Here is a 14,351-nt window from a genome sequence, read left to right on the forward strand (position 1 = left end):
CACCTGTAAAAACTAATCTCATGTCAAGGTATAAGCATGATTTTAAAGGGAATTTTATCTAAAAACCATCTTGGGAAACAGTTTTTTTTTTTTTTGAAGTATCCTAAATTGGTACAAAAAACTTTGGAACCTCTCATTTTTACTAGACATTGCAGTGATTTCTCCTGGTTCTTTGTTTCACAATCAAGGACAATCAGGTTGTTGCCATTAAAATTGCTAATTAAAAAAAAATCTGGGCCAATATTGAAGGCTTTAGAAAGACTTTAGAATGTCATACAGATTGAGGGTAGAGTAGTGTCCTCTGTCCTGCATCCACCCTTGCTGAGTAGGATTTAAGTGTTGTGTGGAAGCTTAACACTTCAACAGAGTAATCAGTTCCCTAACCTTGATCTCAGAACCAACTTCTTTCCTTCTGTTAGGTCTTCTAAGGCTAGGCTGACTCTGGATCATTGTGGACCATAATTAATTCAGTCTTGCCCAGATCTGTGCCCCTTAACCAAGATCAGAACCTATTAGGAGAATATGCTGTTGTCTTTTTGTATTCTGGTTTTTTTTTTGTCACTGAAATTCTGACACAGAGGATGGGTCTTCTGAAAATTAATATATGATTATTGCTTAAGGATTAATTTATAAAGGTAAAACTAGAAAGAATCTACCTAGCTTGTTAACTTAGAGTGCACTTGTTAAGTTAGAATGCTTGGTTATATAATATTTATTTAATTTTGAGTTCTTACATATTATTAAAGACATAATTATAGGACTTTTGTGTTATGCTGACTGAAAATTACTAAGACCTGATTCATATTCTTTATTCTCCCTTTGATAAATACATAAAACGAAAGAGAGGTACACAGGCTTTTCTCTTTCAGCATTGAAAATTAGGAATATTGTTAAGATCTGATAGTTACCAAGAGAAATTTTCTTTTAGTCAAGGCTAGATGAGGCCCTGAGATAGGTGAAAGGAATTAGGAAGAGAAAACTTCAGAGACTGGCACTGGTTTGATACTACTGCACTGGGAGTTAATGTTCCTAAGGCATTTGGGATTGAGATATGCTGGGAAGAGGCCCAAGAACAGAACAGAACTGGGTTTGCAATTTTGTGTTTGCTGTGGCTAGCAAGGGAAGATTTACTGACCATTTTAGTTTAACCAGAAGTGAGCACTATTATTTATTAGTAAGATGATCAGGAAGCAAAATGAAGAGATTCTTCTCAAGCTAGCATATCCATATGAAATAAAAGCTGCAAAATACTAGAAAGCCACTATGGATTGTGCACCAGTTTAGGATCAAAGAGGACAATTCTTAGACTATCAGATTAATAGTGAATAGTATTATGAAGAGGTCATACACAATCATTACAAGAAAACAAGTGTGCTGAATAGATTTCTCCTTGTACAGGGATGACTAAAGAGAAAAGAAAAACAGACTTGGGATCTACAACATGATCCTTCAGTGTTAGAGGGGAAGAACATACAGCACTAAGATCGGAAAGAAAGAACATACTTTTGAAAAAGTTGATCGGACTTCTAATTATGGTGATATACTAAACAAGATAACCTGAAAATCCTCCCATTACAATATGTGACAAAATTCAACATCCATTCATGATTAAAAACTCTCAGGAAGCTAGGCATGAAGGAAACTTCCTTAATCTGATAAAGGGCATGTATGAAAGAAAAACCTATAGCTAACATCATACTTAATGGTAGATATTGAATGCTGTCCCCCTATGGTAACAGCTGGCAAGGATAATTTTCATCACTTTTATTCAATCTGTACTGGAGGTTCTAGCCATTGAAATAAGGCAAGAAGACAAAAACCTAAAAGGTCTAAAGATCTGAAAGGAAGAAGTAAAATGTTTTCTATTTGTAGATGACATCGCTGTTTACATAGAAAATCTTCAGTAATTTACAAAATAGCTATTAGAACTAGTAAATGGATTTAAGGATGTTTCAGGATACAAGGTTAACATACAAAAATCAATTGTGTTTTTGTATACTAGCAAAAGATAGTTAGAAAATGAAAATTTAAATTAAAAAATTTGAAACTTTTAAATGAAATTTTAAAATTCCACTTATTTAACTTAACAAAAAAGGTACAAGACCTACACTGAAAACTCTACACTCTACACTGAAAAACCATAAACCAATGTTGAGAGAAATTTTTAAAAACAGATATATACCATATTCATGAATTGGAAGACTCAATATTGTTAATGTTGTTAAAATGTCAATTCTCCCCAAGTTGATCGAGCAATTCAATGTAGTCTCGACCAAAATTGTGCTGTTTTGTAGAAGCTGATTCTAAAATTTATATGAAAATGCAAGTGACCCAGAAGAGCCAAAGCAGTCTAAAAAAAAAAAAATGACAGACACTGTGCATTACCTGTTTTCAAGACATAATAAAACTACAGTAATCAAAAGAATGTAATGTTGGTAAAAGGATAGACATGTATCAGTGGAAGAGAAGAGAGAATCCAGAAACAGATTATGGTGGATTGATTTTTCAATAGAGTGTCAAAGCAACTTAATGAGGAAAGGAAAGTCTTTTCAAAACATGATACTGGGATAACTGGATATTCATAAGAGAAAAAAATTGAACATCAATTCTCACCTCTCACCATACACAACGACTAACTTGAAATCTATAATAAACCTAAATATAAAAGCTAAAACTATAAACTTGGTACTTCCCTGGTGGCGCAGTGGTTAAGAATCCACCTGCCAATGCAAGGGACACGGGTTTGAGCCCTGGTCTGGGAAGATGCCACATGCTGTGGAGCAACTAAGCCCGTGCACCACAACTACTGAGCCTGCGTGCCCAAACTACTGAAGCCCACACGCCTAGAGCCCATGCTCCACAACAAAGAGAAGCCACCACAATGAGAAGCCTGCACACTGCGACGACGAGTAGCCCCTGCGCGCTGCAACTAGAGAAAGCCCGAGCGCAGCAACGAAGACCCAACACAGCCAAAAATAAATTAATTAATAAATTTTAAAAATCTATAAACTTCTTGAAGAAAATATAGGAGAAAATCTCTGCGGCTTTGGGATAGGCAAGGATTGTTTAGATAAAAGTCATGAACTATGAAAGAAAAATGTGATAATTAGACTTTATATTAAAAAAATCTGTTTACTCTTTAAAACAAGTCAAGTCCAGAATGATACTCACAATACATATATCAAGCTTATATCCAGAATATATAAAGAACTTTTACGACTCGATGATACAGAACTCTTACAAACAATCCAGTTAAGAAATGATTAGTATGTTTGAACAGATATGTCCTAAAGGAAGATATAACACATGACCAAAAAGCACATGAAAATGTATTCAACATCATTAGTCATAAATGGAATGCAAATTAAAACCACAGTGAGATACTACTACACACTAACTAGAATGTGTAGTGTAAAAAGCCTGTCAGAATCAAATATTGATGAGGATTTGGAACAGCTGGAACTCTAGTACACTGCTGGTGGAAGTGTAAAATGGTGGAACCCACTTTGGAAAACTGATTGGCATTTACTTAACAGTTAAACGTATATCTTCCATATGACCCAGCTATTCTATAAAGTATTTACCCAAGAGAAGTGAAAATATATGTCAACAACAAGAATTGTTTTATATACACAAGTTTATAGCAGCTTTATTTGTTTTACCTAAAACCGGAACAATCCAAATATCTATCCACAGGTGAATGGAAAAATAAAATGTGGCATGTCCGTACAGTGGAATACTATTCAGCAATAAAAAGGAATGAAGTACTGATACATGTGATATTATATCATGGATGAATCTCAAAATCAGTATGTTAAGAGAAATAAATCAGACACAAAAGGATATATACAGTATGTCAAATACAAACTAATACAGAGTGACAAAAAACAGACCCATGATTGCCTTTGTCAGACACAGATTGTAAAATTCAGATATAATGGGATTGATGGTTGGTTCTTGTCCTCTGCCCTTATTTTTGTCTTTTGTCAGATTGGAAGTCTGTTGATGAAGGGAGAGCGTGTAGGGGAGGGCCAAGCCAGAACGCTAGAGGCAACTTGTCTTGTGAAAAGAGAGCTGGAGATGAGTAGGTCCCCAGTGTTTCTTCAGACCCAGTCTCCTTAGAACAGGTCAGTGGAGAAGGCACAAAGGAGAGGGTTCCTCAAATTGATTTTGCTGTCCTGGCTGACCATAGAACTCAGAACCAACATCAGTATTTAAGCTGAAGCAGACAGCTACCATCAGATGACTCCAAATCATAGCCAGCAACGGGGTAGATTTGTATCACACAGCCAGACCCCAGAATTCCTGGATGGCTCTCTGGGCAGACTTGCTTATTTCATTCATCTTGTTATTCCTGACCCTGTATTTTACCCCCTTTTGACATCATGAAAGGGTTAGGTTGTAGTTACTAGCATCTAGACTAATAAAACTGGACTTGTACAGATATTAGGATCTTTAGATCCTTAGATCCTTAGACTTCTATTCCATATACGTCTGGCTGGGGCAGAATTTACATGTGAGGGAAGAGAAAGATATTCTTATAAATATATTAGTTTAGGCAATATGCAGTCTGCACCCACTTCCTGAAAAAAATTACCTATAATCCGGTTTGCTAAGAGGAACTAATGAAAAAGGGAAAATATTTGTATCATACACGTAAGTCCCCCATAATGCCTTATTTCCCCTCAACTTTTATAATATGGCAAATGGGCAAAGAAAATGAACATATACTTCATAAAGAAGAAGTACAAGTGGCTAATAAACATTTATTCAGTCTTATTGTTCAACCATGTTAGTTGTCAGAACAATACATTCACTTAATGTGTATATTGAGCAACTACCATAAGTTGCATAAGTAAATATGCAATTGCCGTCGATGTTTCTTGTATTCATACTATCATGCTTTCCCAGCCAGACTGCAAGCTTCCAGACAGCAGGAGCCATATCTTTATGATTTTTCCTATTTTCTGCAACACTTAGCTCAGTGACTTGTTCTTAGTAAGTTCTTGATAAAAATGTATTGGTTTGATTTATTTTATTCTATTGCTTATTGTGCAGGACAGAACTTACAAAAAGTGTGGTGCTCCCTGAATTAATAGAACTTTCTAGGGATGAAGGCAGCAGTGTGCGGCTTGCAGCTTTTGAAACTTTGGTTAATCTGCTCGACATATTTGATACAGGTAAATCTTCATGTGGACACATCTTTGCTTCTGAAAGCATTGTTTTTCCATGTTTTGTATCACTAGTTAGGAGTAAAGGTAGCTGCAGGATGGAGTTTCTTATGTTAACTTTCAGGATAAATGTTAGACTTCCCTTCTTCTCTCTCTGTTATGGTCCTTTCTCTTTTGGTGCCTTCTCTGCTGCCACTTTTCCCCTCCTGGCACCTGGTGTTGTTGAATATTGCCTACCCTTCTCTTTCCTTTCATCAACATTTAACTGACTAGTATGTAGGGCTAAGAATTTGGGTTGGTGATTAGTTTTTAACTTGCTCAACTAATTGACCCTAAGACAGATCTTGACTAAAGCAATATCTAAATTAGCTTCCTCTACTTAATATTTTAATGCTGGAAATCTCATGGCCACAGGAGGAGAAATCTGGGATGGGATATTTGGGTGGGAATGGGTAAGGAGGTGTTTCTTAGTGTTGTGCAAATCAAATCACAAAGACAATTAAATTAGTTGCTCTACTGAGTGTGTGACTAGATTCTTAACCAATGTTAGACATTAGTTCAGTGCAAATTAACTATTTTGTTAGGGTGAAATTTGGAAGGGCAAATGTCAAGTACTCAGGTGCAAAACACTATTGTGTAATTGTAGGATTCCTTTGTTTTTGTTTTTAAATTTATTTATTTTATTTATTTTACTTTTGGCTGCATTGGGTCTTCACTGCTGTGTGTGGGCTTTCTCTAGTTGCGGAGAGCAGGGGGGCTACTCTTTGTTGCGGTGTGCGGACTTCTCATTACAGTGGCTTCTCTTGTTGTGGAGCACGGGCTCAGTAGTTGTGGCTCACGGGCTCTAGAGCACAGGCTCAGTAGTTGTGGCGCACGGGCTCCGTAGTTGTGGCTCACGGGCTCTAGAGCACAGGCTCAGTAGTGTGGCACATGGGCTTAGTTGCTCCGCAGCATGTGGGATCTTCCCGGACCAGGGCTCGAACCCGTGTCCCCTGCATTGGCAGGCAGATTCTTAACCACTGCGCCACCAGGGAAGCCCCTGTAGGATTACTTTGGATTAATATTTTAACTGAACTAGGAGACCTTCTTAAAGATTATTGCAATGTGGACAATTATGATGTATGGATGTTACAGAATAATAATTTAGGCCATTGGATGAACCAGAGGAGTAGAAACAGCAGTATCTGATAAGTGAACAAATTAATCTCTTTGTCCTAATAATGGGGCACCCTTAGGCATCCAAACTAGAAACATGGGCATCATCTCTGATCTGGGGCTTTTCCTGCCCCTCACTCGGTTATCACAGATCTGTCCTGACCTGTGTTCATGGCTTTATTTCTTCCTGTTCTTTCCCACTCCTCTGGGATCTGGTGCTCCAGCCCCATTTGCTGTTATCTTGGCATACCAAATTCTTTCAACCTCTAGCCTTTTCATGTTCTCTTTTTTCACCCTTCCCTCTATTTTTCTCCTAGCCAGCTGCTTCTTTTCAGTGCCCAGTTCAAAACAGTGTCTTCTCTGACATCTTCTTAATCCCTTTATACCAGGGGTTGGCAAACTATGGCCTATAAGCCAAATCCTGCTGCCACCAGTTTTTGTAAATAGAGCTTATTGGAACACAGCCACTCCCATTTGTTTATGTATTGTCTGTAGCTGTTTTGTGCCAAAGTGACAAGAGTTGAATACTTGGGACACATAAACTACAAAGCCTAGAATATTTGCAAAAATAGTTTGCAGACTCCTGCCTTATACTAACTATTAAAATAGTGATCACATTGTCTTACGATATTTTTTGTGTTTGACTTCTTTGCTGGTCTGAGTTTCCCAAGTTCAGAGAACTTTTTATTCATCTTTCTACTTCTGTTATTGCTTGTTGTCTGAGAAATTCAATAAATGTCGAATGAATGTTATTTAGTAAAAACAGTAGATATGGTACTGAAATGTGATGATAATAACAGTAATAATAATAATACCAATAAACCTGTTACAGGATTTTACTTAGTATTGTCAGACCCTTAATAAAGTAGTGATTTATGTCTGAAAGTTTAAGAGAACTGTGGGAAATTCAGGGAGCATTTGGAATCAAAACTTAAATATTGTTCATATCAGAAACTTATGACCTAAGCAGGCATACTCAAAGAATGAATTCACTTTTTAAAAAAGAGTTGTGGGCTTCCCTGGTGGCGCAGTGGTTGGGAGTCCGCCTGCCAATGCAGGGGACACGGGTTCGTGCCCTGGTCCGGGAGGATCCCGCATGCCGCAGAGCGGCTGGGCCCGTGAGCCATGGCTGCTGAGCCTGCGCATCCGGAGCCTGTGCTCCACAATGGGAGAGGCCACAGCAGTGAGAGGCCCGCGTACTGAAAAAAAAAAAAAAAAAAAAAAAAAGAAAAAAGAGTTGTATAGGAAGTAAAAGTGAAGAAATTCATTATACAGAATGTAATATAAGCTAACTTACTTTCAATCAAAAATGAAATGACAGAATGCAGCATGGTGTGAGATGTATGCAGAAGAGAATTCCTGCTACTCATCTATTTATACTAGTAGCATTAGCATTCTTGTAGTTATTCAGACTCAAAACCTTAATCATCTTAGCTTTTTAATTTGTAGTCACTCTATAGTTTATTCCCTATGGCCTGTGGTGTCAAGTCCAAACCCCTTAGCCTGGCATAAAAATTTTTGATGTTTCCCACTTATCTCTCACCTATTCTTTATGTCATCCCTCCATCATCATTGTTTTCAGATATTTTCTGTTACTCTGAGACTAACATAGTAACTTTTCTTTCTGGAATTTGTGTATGTGCATTAATTTCCACATGTGCAGTGTGGGCAACTGGATCTAAACTATGTTTTATTCTTGTTTTTCAGATGACAGAAGTCAAACTATACTTCCCTTAGTGAAATCGTTTTGTGAAAAATCTTTCAAAGCAGATGAATCAATTCTTATTTCCTTATCTTTCCATTTAGGAAAACTATGCCATGGACTATATGGTATGATATGTCCTAAGAATGTCAAGATTATAGATAATTTTTCCCTTTTCTTTTACCTTAGCCACTAAATGTTAGCTCTTCAGTCGTAAAGCCTACCCTTTAAGTGTGTAAAGCCTTAAGAGATCTTAGAATTTTGATAGCATAATTTAGAACACAGTTAGAAATGACTTTTTCACTAGTAGAACCTATATGAAAGAACAATAGCAGGGGTTTCCCTGGTGACGTAGTGGTTAAGAATCTGCCTACTAACGCAGGCGACAAGGGTTCGAGCCCTGGTCCGGGAAGATCCCACATGCCAGGGAGCAACTAAGCCCATCCGTCACAACTACTGAATCTGTGCTCTAGAGCCCGTGAGCCACAACTACTGAGCCTGCATGCCACAACTACTGAAGCCCGCACACCTAGAGTCCCTGCTCCAGAACAAGAGAAGACACTGCAATGAGAAGCCTGTGCACCACAGTGAAGAGTAGCCCCGCTCACCGCAGCTAGAGAAAGCCCACGCACAACAATGAAGACCCAATGCAGCCAAAAATTAATAAATAAATAAAATAAACTTATTAAAAAAAAACAGTGGCAGAGTGAAGTAGGCATAGCCTTTTAAATTTCTGAATATTTTATCTTTATGTATTAGTTGGTATATGATAATAGAAGCTCAGGTATATTAACTATTGTGCATAGTAAGTATACTCTTATTAACTTTTTGTAGAATAATTAATATATCACATGAGCAGTTCAGCTTAGAATGCAAAATAATACCTGTAACTCTTGGCATTCTGAACATATTGCTCAGTTCTTAGCTTACTAAAATAATGTAAGCATTAATTAAATTATAACAATCTAGCATAGAAAAACATATTTTTGTGCAGATTGTGGACTTTAAATAGACTGTTGAAAAAATTATTGCAATATATGTTGAGTTACTAGCTTCCTAAGATGGTATATGAATGTGGAACCAGTCCATTCCATTGATCAAAATTATTTTGAGTTTACTTCACCGTCTTTCAGATTCCTTTTTTTCTTTATTGGCTGCGCCTTACTGCTTCTGAGATCTTAGTTTCCTGACCAGGGATTGAACCTGGGCCCACGGCAGTGCAAGTGCCAAATCTTAACCACTGGACCACCAGGGAATTCTCTCAGATTCCATTTTTAAGCTCCTTCTCTGCAGACATATGTGCATGTCTTTTCTGTAGGCAACTTTAGAATATTTATCATAAGTAAATAGCAATAATGGCTGCCATATTATTATTGTAGTGACTCATTAGTGGTATATACAATGGTACATGCTGCAGAAATTAATGCAGGTGTAATTCCTGTGTTACATAGTTTTATACTATTGAAATTAAAATGAAAATATTATTAAAATTAATATAAGGTGAAGAACCATTAGATTTCTTCACAATAGTTATTCTTTTCTCATTGTTGCTTTTATTTATGATTTCCAACCATTTATTTAAGTATTTGGTTCCCATTATTTTTATTGCACTTTGCTTTTCCCTTTTTAATTATTGTTTTCAATTAAAATGTTGAACAAAGGTTTTGCATTTGTTTTAGGAATATTTACTCCAGATCAACACTTGAGATTTTTGGAGTTTTATAAGAAACTTTGTACATTGGGTTTGCAACAGGAAAATGGACACAATGAAAACCAGATTCCACCCCAAATCTTAGAGCAGGAGAAGAAATATATTTCAGTACGGAAGAACTGTGCTTATAACTTTCCGGTAATAAATTACACATTTGTATTGGCTAAACGTTTTAATTTTAACTTAAAAACGTGAATAGATTGCATTGAAAAATATTGCCATATTTGATACTTGCTACTTCACATTATGTCTGGTGTATATTGGTTAATTTATATTTATCTCTGTGTAAGTATATATATTAGAATTATATGCATGCATTTGGATCTTCCAAATATGGTTTCTAACTAAATTATGATTCAGAGGACATGATTCAGTTTAAGTGACATGATTATAATAAGAGGTGTTGATGCATGTTTTTCTCTCCTTCCCACTCATCTTCTCCCTCCCACCTCCACCAGGCCATGATTGTTTTTGTTGATCCTAAAAATTTCCACATGGATCTCTATTCTACATTCTTCTGCCTTTGTCATGACCCTGAAGTACCAGTCAGATACACTATTGCTATTTGCTTTTATGAAGTAAGTCTGAAAAAATGATACCACTTTACATTTGTTGTTAATTCTACCTACATGTAGTAGATGATTTTTTGATATTTTGTACACATCGGTTTACAGATTTATTAAAAGATACAGGCTCCATATCGCTCTCATATTCTAGTCCTAAATATTGAAAAATTCCCGTAATTCTGTTTAGAATGTTACACAGAATTCATTTACGTAAATACATTATATTCGTTGAACAGGTATTAATCCATTCGTTCAGTATATCTCTAGTAAATCCTTACTTTAAGCCAGACATTGTGGCATGGATGTGGCTGTTACAGATCTGGAAGTAAAATCAGTTTTTATATGCTTTATAATGTTTATATTTAGCTTTACACCTAAACTTAAGAACTTGAGTACAAATGGAAAATTGAGAGATAGATTATTTAAATTTATGGTTTTTACTGCAAATGGATCATGTTTCGTGAGCACAGCTTTTAGATTCAGCTGTTACAACAACTCTCCATATTGTAAGAGCAAAAGTGAATTTAAACTTTATGATGAATATAATTAACTTCTTAACCCTTGAGTTTGAAATTTAGGGCATGTTTCTCCAGTGATTGCAGTAAGTACATGTTGCTATAATTGCAGTAAACATGTATAACCTATAACTTGCCAACTTTAGGACTGTCACATAAAAATATCTATGTGGGTTAATAAAATATTTCCTTCCTTTTTGAGAGGTATAATAAATATTCTTATTCTCAGTGAGAATATTTCATCCCCTTCCTTGCACTGTGTTCAGAGCATTGTCAGATTAGCTGAAAGTGTGCAGGATATCCATAGCAGCATTAGAAATGTTACTTAAGACTCTTGGCTATTGAATGACAGGCTTTGCTTCTTTTGAATAACATTTTTTTTCTGGTGTGAATGAAATAAATGTTCATTGTGCAAAGTCCAGAAAATATTCCCTTTAAATGGTATAATTAATTAAAATAATTCAGTGTTGAACAATTAAGTCATCTTTGTAAATATGCATATAGGAATATGCTTTTGGAGGAGGAGAGAGGGCAGAGGGCACCGGCTGGCTGAGTGAACTACTTGTCTCTAATATGTATTAAGTGGGCATTTAGGCATGGTTACCATGCACGGTTGTATTTGTCTAGATTGGTGGTCTCCAGAGATGATTGCATGAGATTAGAGTCTGAGAAAGCAATATTTATTCAATACGAGAGTTTCTATTTATGTTTATTTTTATCTCATACCTTTAATATTTCATTTTATTTATGTCCACTATAAGTGGACATAATGTGTTAGCACCATAGGAAAAAAATTGAAATATGTACACAAAAATATTTCACCAGTAGAAGTGAGTTTGGAAATCATTGATTTAGCTATTTGCTGGGTGGCTAATTTCTGTATTCTTACAATCATACCATGTAGGTAGGTTAAGATGATACTTGACTCCATAAATGAATGGTTAATCTAGGTTTGTCCTTTTAAATAATGAAATTCCACTGGTGGATTTAAATTTCCTTAACAGTGTTATTGTTGGATTCTGATAATTACTTTAGTATGTTCTGAGTTTATTCTTGTTTTTCAGAAAAATAATATTTTGAAAATACTTTCAAAAAGTGAAAAACAACCCTGTAGAGACTTTTAAAACACCTTCTTTGTCTAGGAACCCCCTTTTTCAAGTAAAACCTTACTCAGAAACCCAGTATGTGGAAAAAACCCAAAAAAACTTAAAGGTGAAGTAGAAACTGGTGAATCTACCATTGCAGATTTTTACTGTTGCTTGTCTAGAGGGAAAAAAAAAAAAAAAAAACAGTTCACAAAGGAGATGGTTTAGTCTAGATTCTCCCAACTCCCAGCTCCTCTCTTGCTGATTGAAGTCTTTGATGGGAAAAGTCTTCAAAGTTTTGCTTGCTTAGGAGTTTTCTCTATCCCTGTGTGGCTACTGGCCTTCAGTAGAATTTGCCCCCTCTGGGAGCTCTGAACCGAGATGAATGCTCCCATGGCTGGGCTCCCTTGAAAGACCCTGTTGGCTGCTCTAAGACTTTAAAATATGAACTACAGGCATCCGTGAGCTTATTAGTGCTTGTGAGAGGGAAGTTAAGACTGATAAATCCATTCTTCTACACTCCCGACCCTCATATGTTCACACACTCCAGCGTGTTAGGAAGCAGACTGAAAAGCTTATGTATGCAAGTAATTTTTCTAGAAATCTAATTTTATAGTTGTCTTGTAAACAAGTCTCATTTTAGAAGAAAATCTAACAGGGATTACTTTTTTTTAAATTGTTTTTATAACCTTTATATGTCTAGTAGTCTCAAATCTGAGAGACTTTATTGCTCCATTCTAGGTTTCTAAACTTCTGAATTCTGGAGTGTATTTAATACATAAAGAACTAATAACATTATTACAAGATGAATCATTGGAGGTAATATCTTCTTACTCTTTGCTTTTTACTTCTGTTATATTAAGTTTGAATATATCAATGCCTTTTTTCTTGTATTTTCCTGCTTCTTGGGAATTGCATGAATTCTAATAGCTGACTAGCCCCAGAAGCTTCAAGTCAATATGCCACAGTATCATAGACTAGAAATTGGGAATATCTTTTAAAAATAGTAGGTTTTAAAATGTACATGTATATTTGTTTGTTATGGAAAATTTTGGAAAGGCCAAAAAATAGACAGACAAAAGAATACTTTTAGTTCTGATCACTGTTTCTATTGTCTTATATTTTTTCATTTTCTATTTTTTCTATATAAAGTTTTTAAAATTTTACACAATTGTGATCATATGCTATATCACATTTTATATCTTTTTATTTCTCTTAGCATTGTTTGGGGAGTATACTTGTGGAGGCTTTGGAATACTTTATTTTGATGCTTTATCTACTATATCCTGTTCACCCAAATGACTGCTAGCTTGCCAAAGCTTAACCCCTCAACATTAGACATCACTGATGGTGTCGTCTGACTTAAACTGCTTTTCAAAAGTTGGGAGGCAGTTTTGAGCATGTTGTCAGGCTGTCTCAGATCTCGATGATTTGAATATTATCAAGAGGCAGACATACTAATCTCTTTTCCAAGGTAGTTTGATCAAGGTAGCTAATTTTGTTTCTAAGACTTTGCAGCAAGAAGATGACAGAGCAAGAAAATAGAAACCCCCAAAATGCTGTTTGGTAACATACTATTTCTGTGTAGAAATTGGCATGTTAATTAATCTAAGATTAGAAGAACATAGCCATCACAAGAAGAGTAACCAATATTTCTGTTAAAAGGTACTAGATGCTCTCATAGATCATCTTCCAGAAATCCTGGAACTTATGTCTACTGGTGGAGAAAGCAGTGTTCAAGAAAATAAGGTAAATCCCATGTATCAAAAAAGTTTCTGGACATTATATGGCCTACCTTACTCTGCAGAGTTGTTGTGAGGAATCAACAGAAGAGTGTATGAAAAACATTTAAAAGAGTGCTTGCCACATAGTAGGTGCTCAGTGAATGTCTGCTAGAGTTTGAACAGCTTGAATTTCCTCTACCATTCCCTTTTTTTTAAAAAACATCTTTATTGGAGTATAATTACTCTACAATAGTGTGTTAATTTCTGCTATTTAACAAAGTGAATCAGCTATACGTATACATATATCCCCATATCCCCTCCCTCTTGCGTCTCCCTCCCACCCTCCCTATCCCACCCCTCTAGGTGGTCACAAAGCACGGAGCTGATCTCCCGGTGAGATGCAGCTCTTTCTACTAGCTATCTATTTTACATTTGTCCTCTACCGTTCATACATTACCACAATCCTTATTTATTGTCCTTGGAGTCTACGTTCATATTTTCAGTTCTTATTAGCATTTTATTATTACTGCAAAGAATAGCAACTGTTGAGGAGAGAAGGGTAGGAATTTAGAAGGTCAAAGTTTGCTGACAGTGAAATAGAATACATTTTACTTTAGAAGGGTTGTGAATCCCAGTCTCTTTCAAAATTTTGTTTCCAGTAATCATAAATTTTATTTATAGATTTTTTAAAGTATTTATTTTACTAAATATTTACCTCCCCG

General features: G+C 35.8%; 1 protein-coding gene across 2 annotated transcripts in view; it reads left to right on the forward strand.

The window, feature by feature from the left end:
• The window catches only part of PPP4R4 (protein phosphatase 4 regulatory subunit 4), a gene marked incomplete at its 5' end in the record, with an annotated part of 122,809 nt that overhangs the window by 73,481 nt on the left and 34,977 nt on the right, over window positions 1–14,351 (forward strand). For both annotated transcript variants that reach the window (XM_081230039.1, XM_081230040.1), the window contains 6 exons: window positions 5,059–5,180; window positions 8,034–8,156; window positions 9,708–9,877; window positions 10,198–10,317; window positions 12,647–12,724; window positions 13,571–13,654. In XM_081230039.1, coding sequence (XP_081086165.1) covers window positions 5,059–5,180; window positions 8,034–8,156; window positions 9,708–9,877; window positions 10,198–10,317; window positions 12,647–12,724; window positions 13,571–13,654 — 697 coding nt within the window. The remainder of the gene's footprint in view (window positions 1–5,058; window positions 5,181–8,033; window positions 8,157–9,707; window positions 9,878–10,197; window positions 10,318–12,646; window positions 12,725–13,570; window positions 13,655–14,351) is intronic.

Source organism: Mesoplodon bidens (genome assembly GCF_964165515.1).
Source record: "Mesoplodon bidens genome assembly, chromosome: 3".
Classification (NCBI taxonomy): Eukaryota; Metazoa; Chordata; class Mammalia; order Artiodactyla; family Ziphiidae; genus Mesoplodon; species Mesoplodon bidens.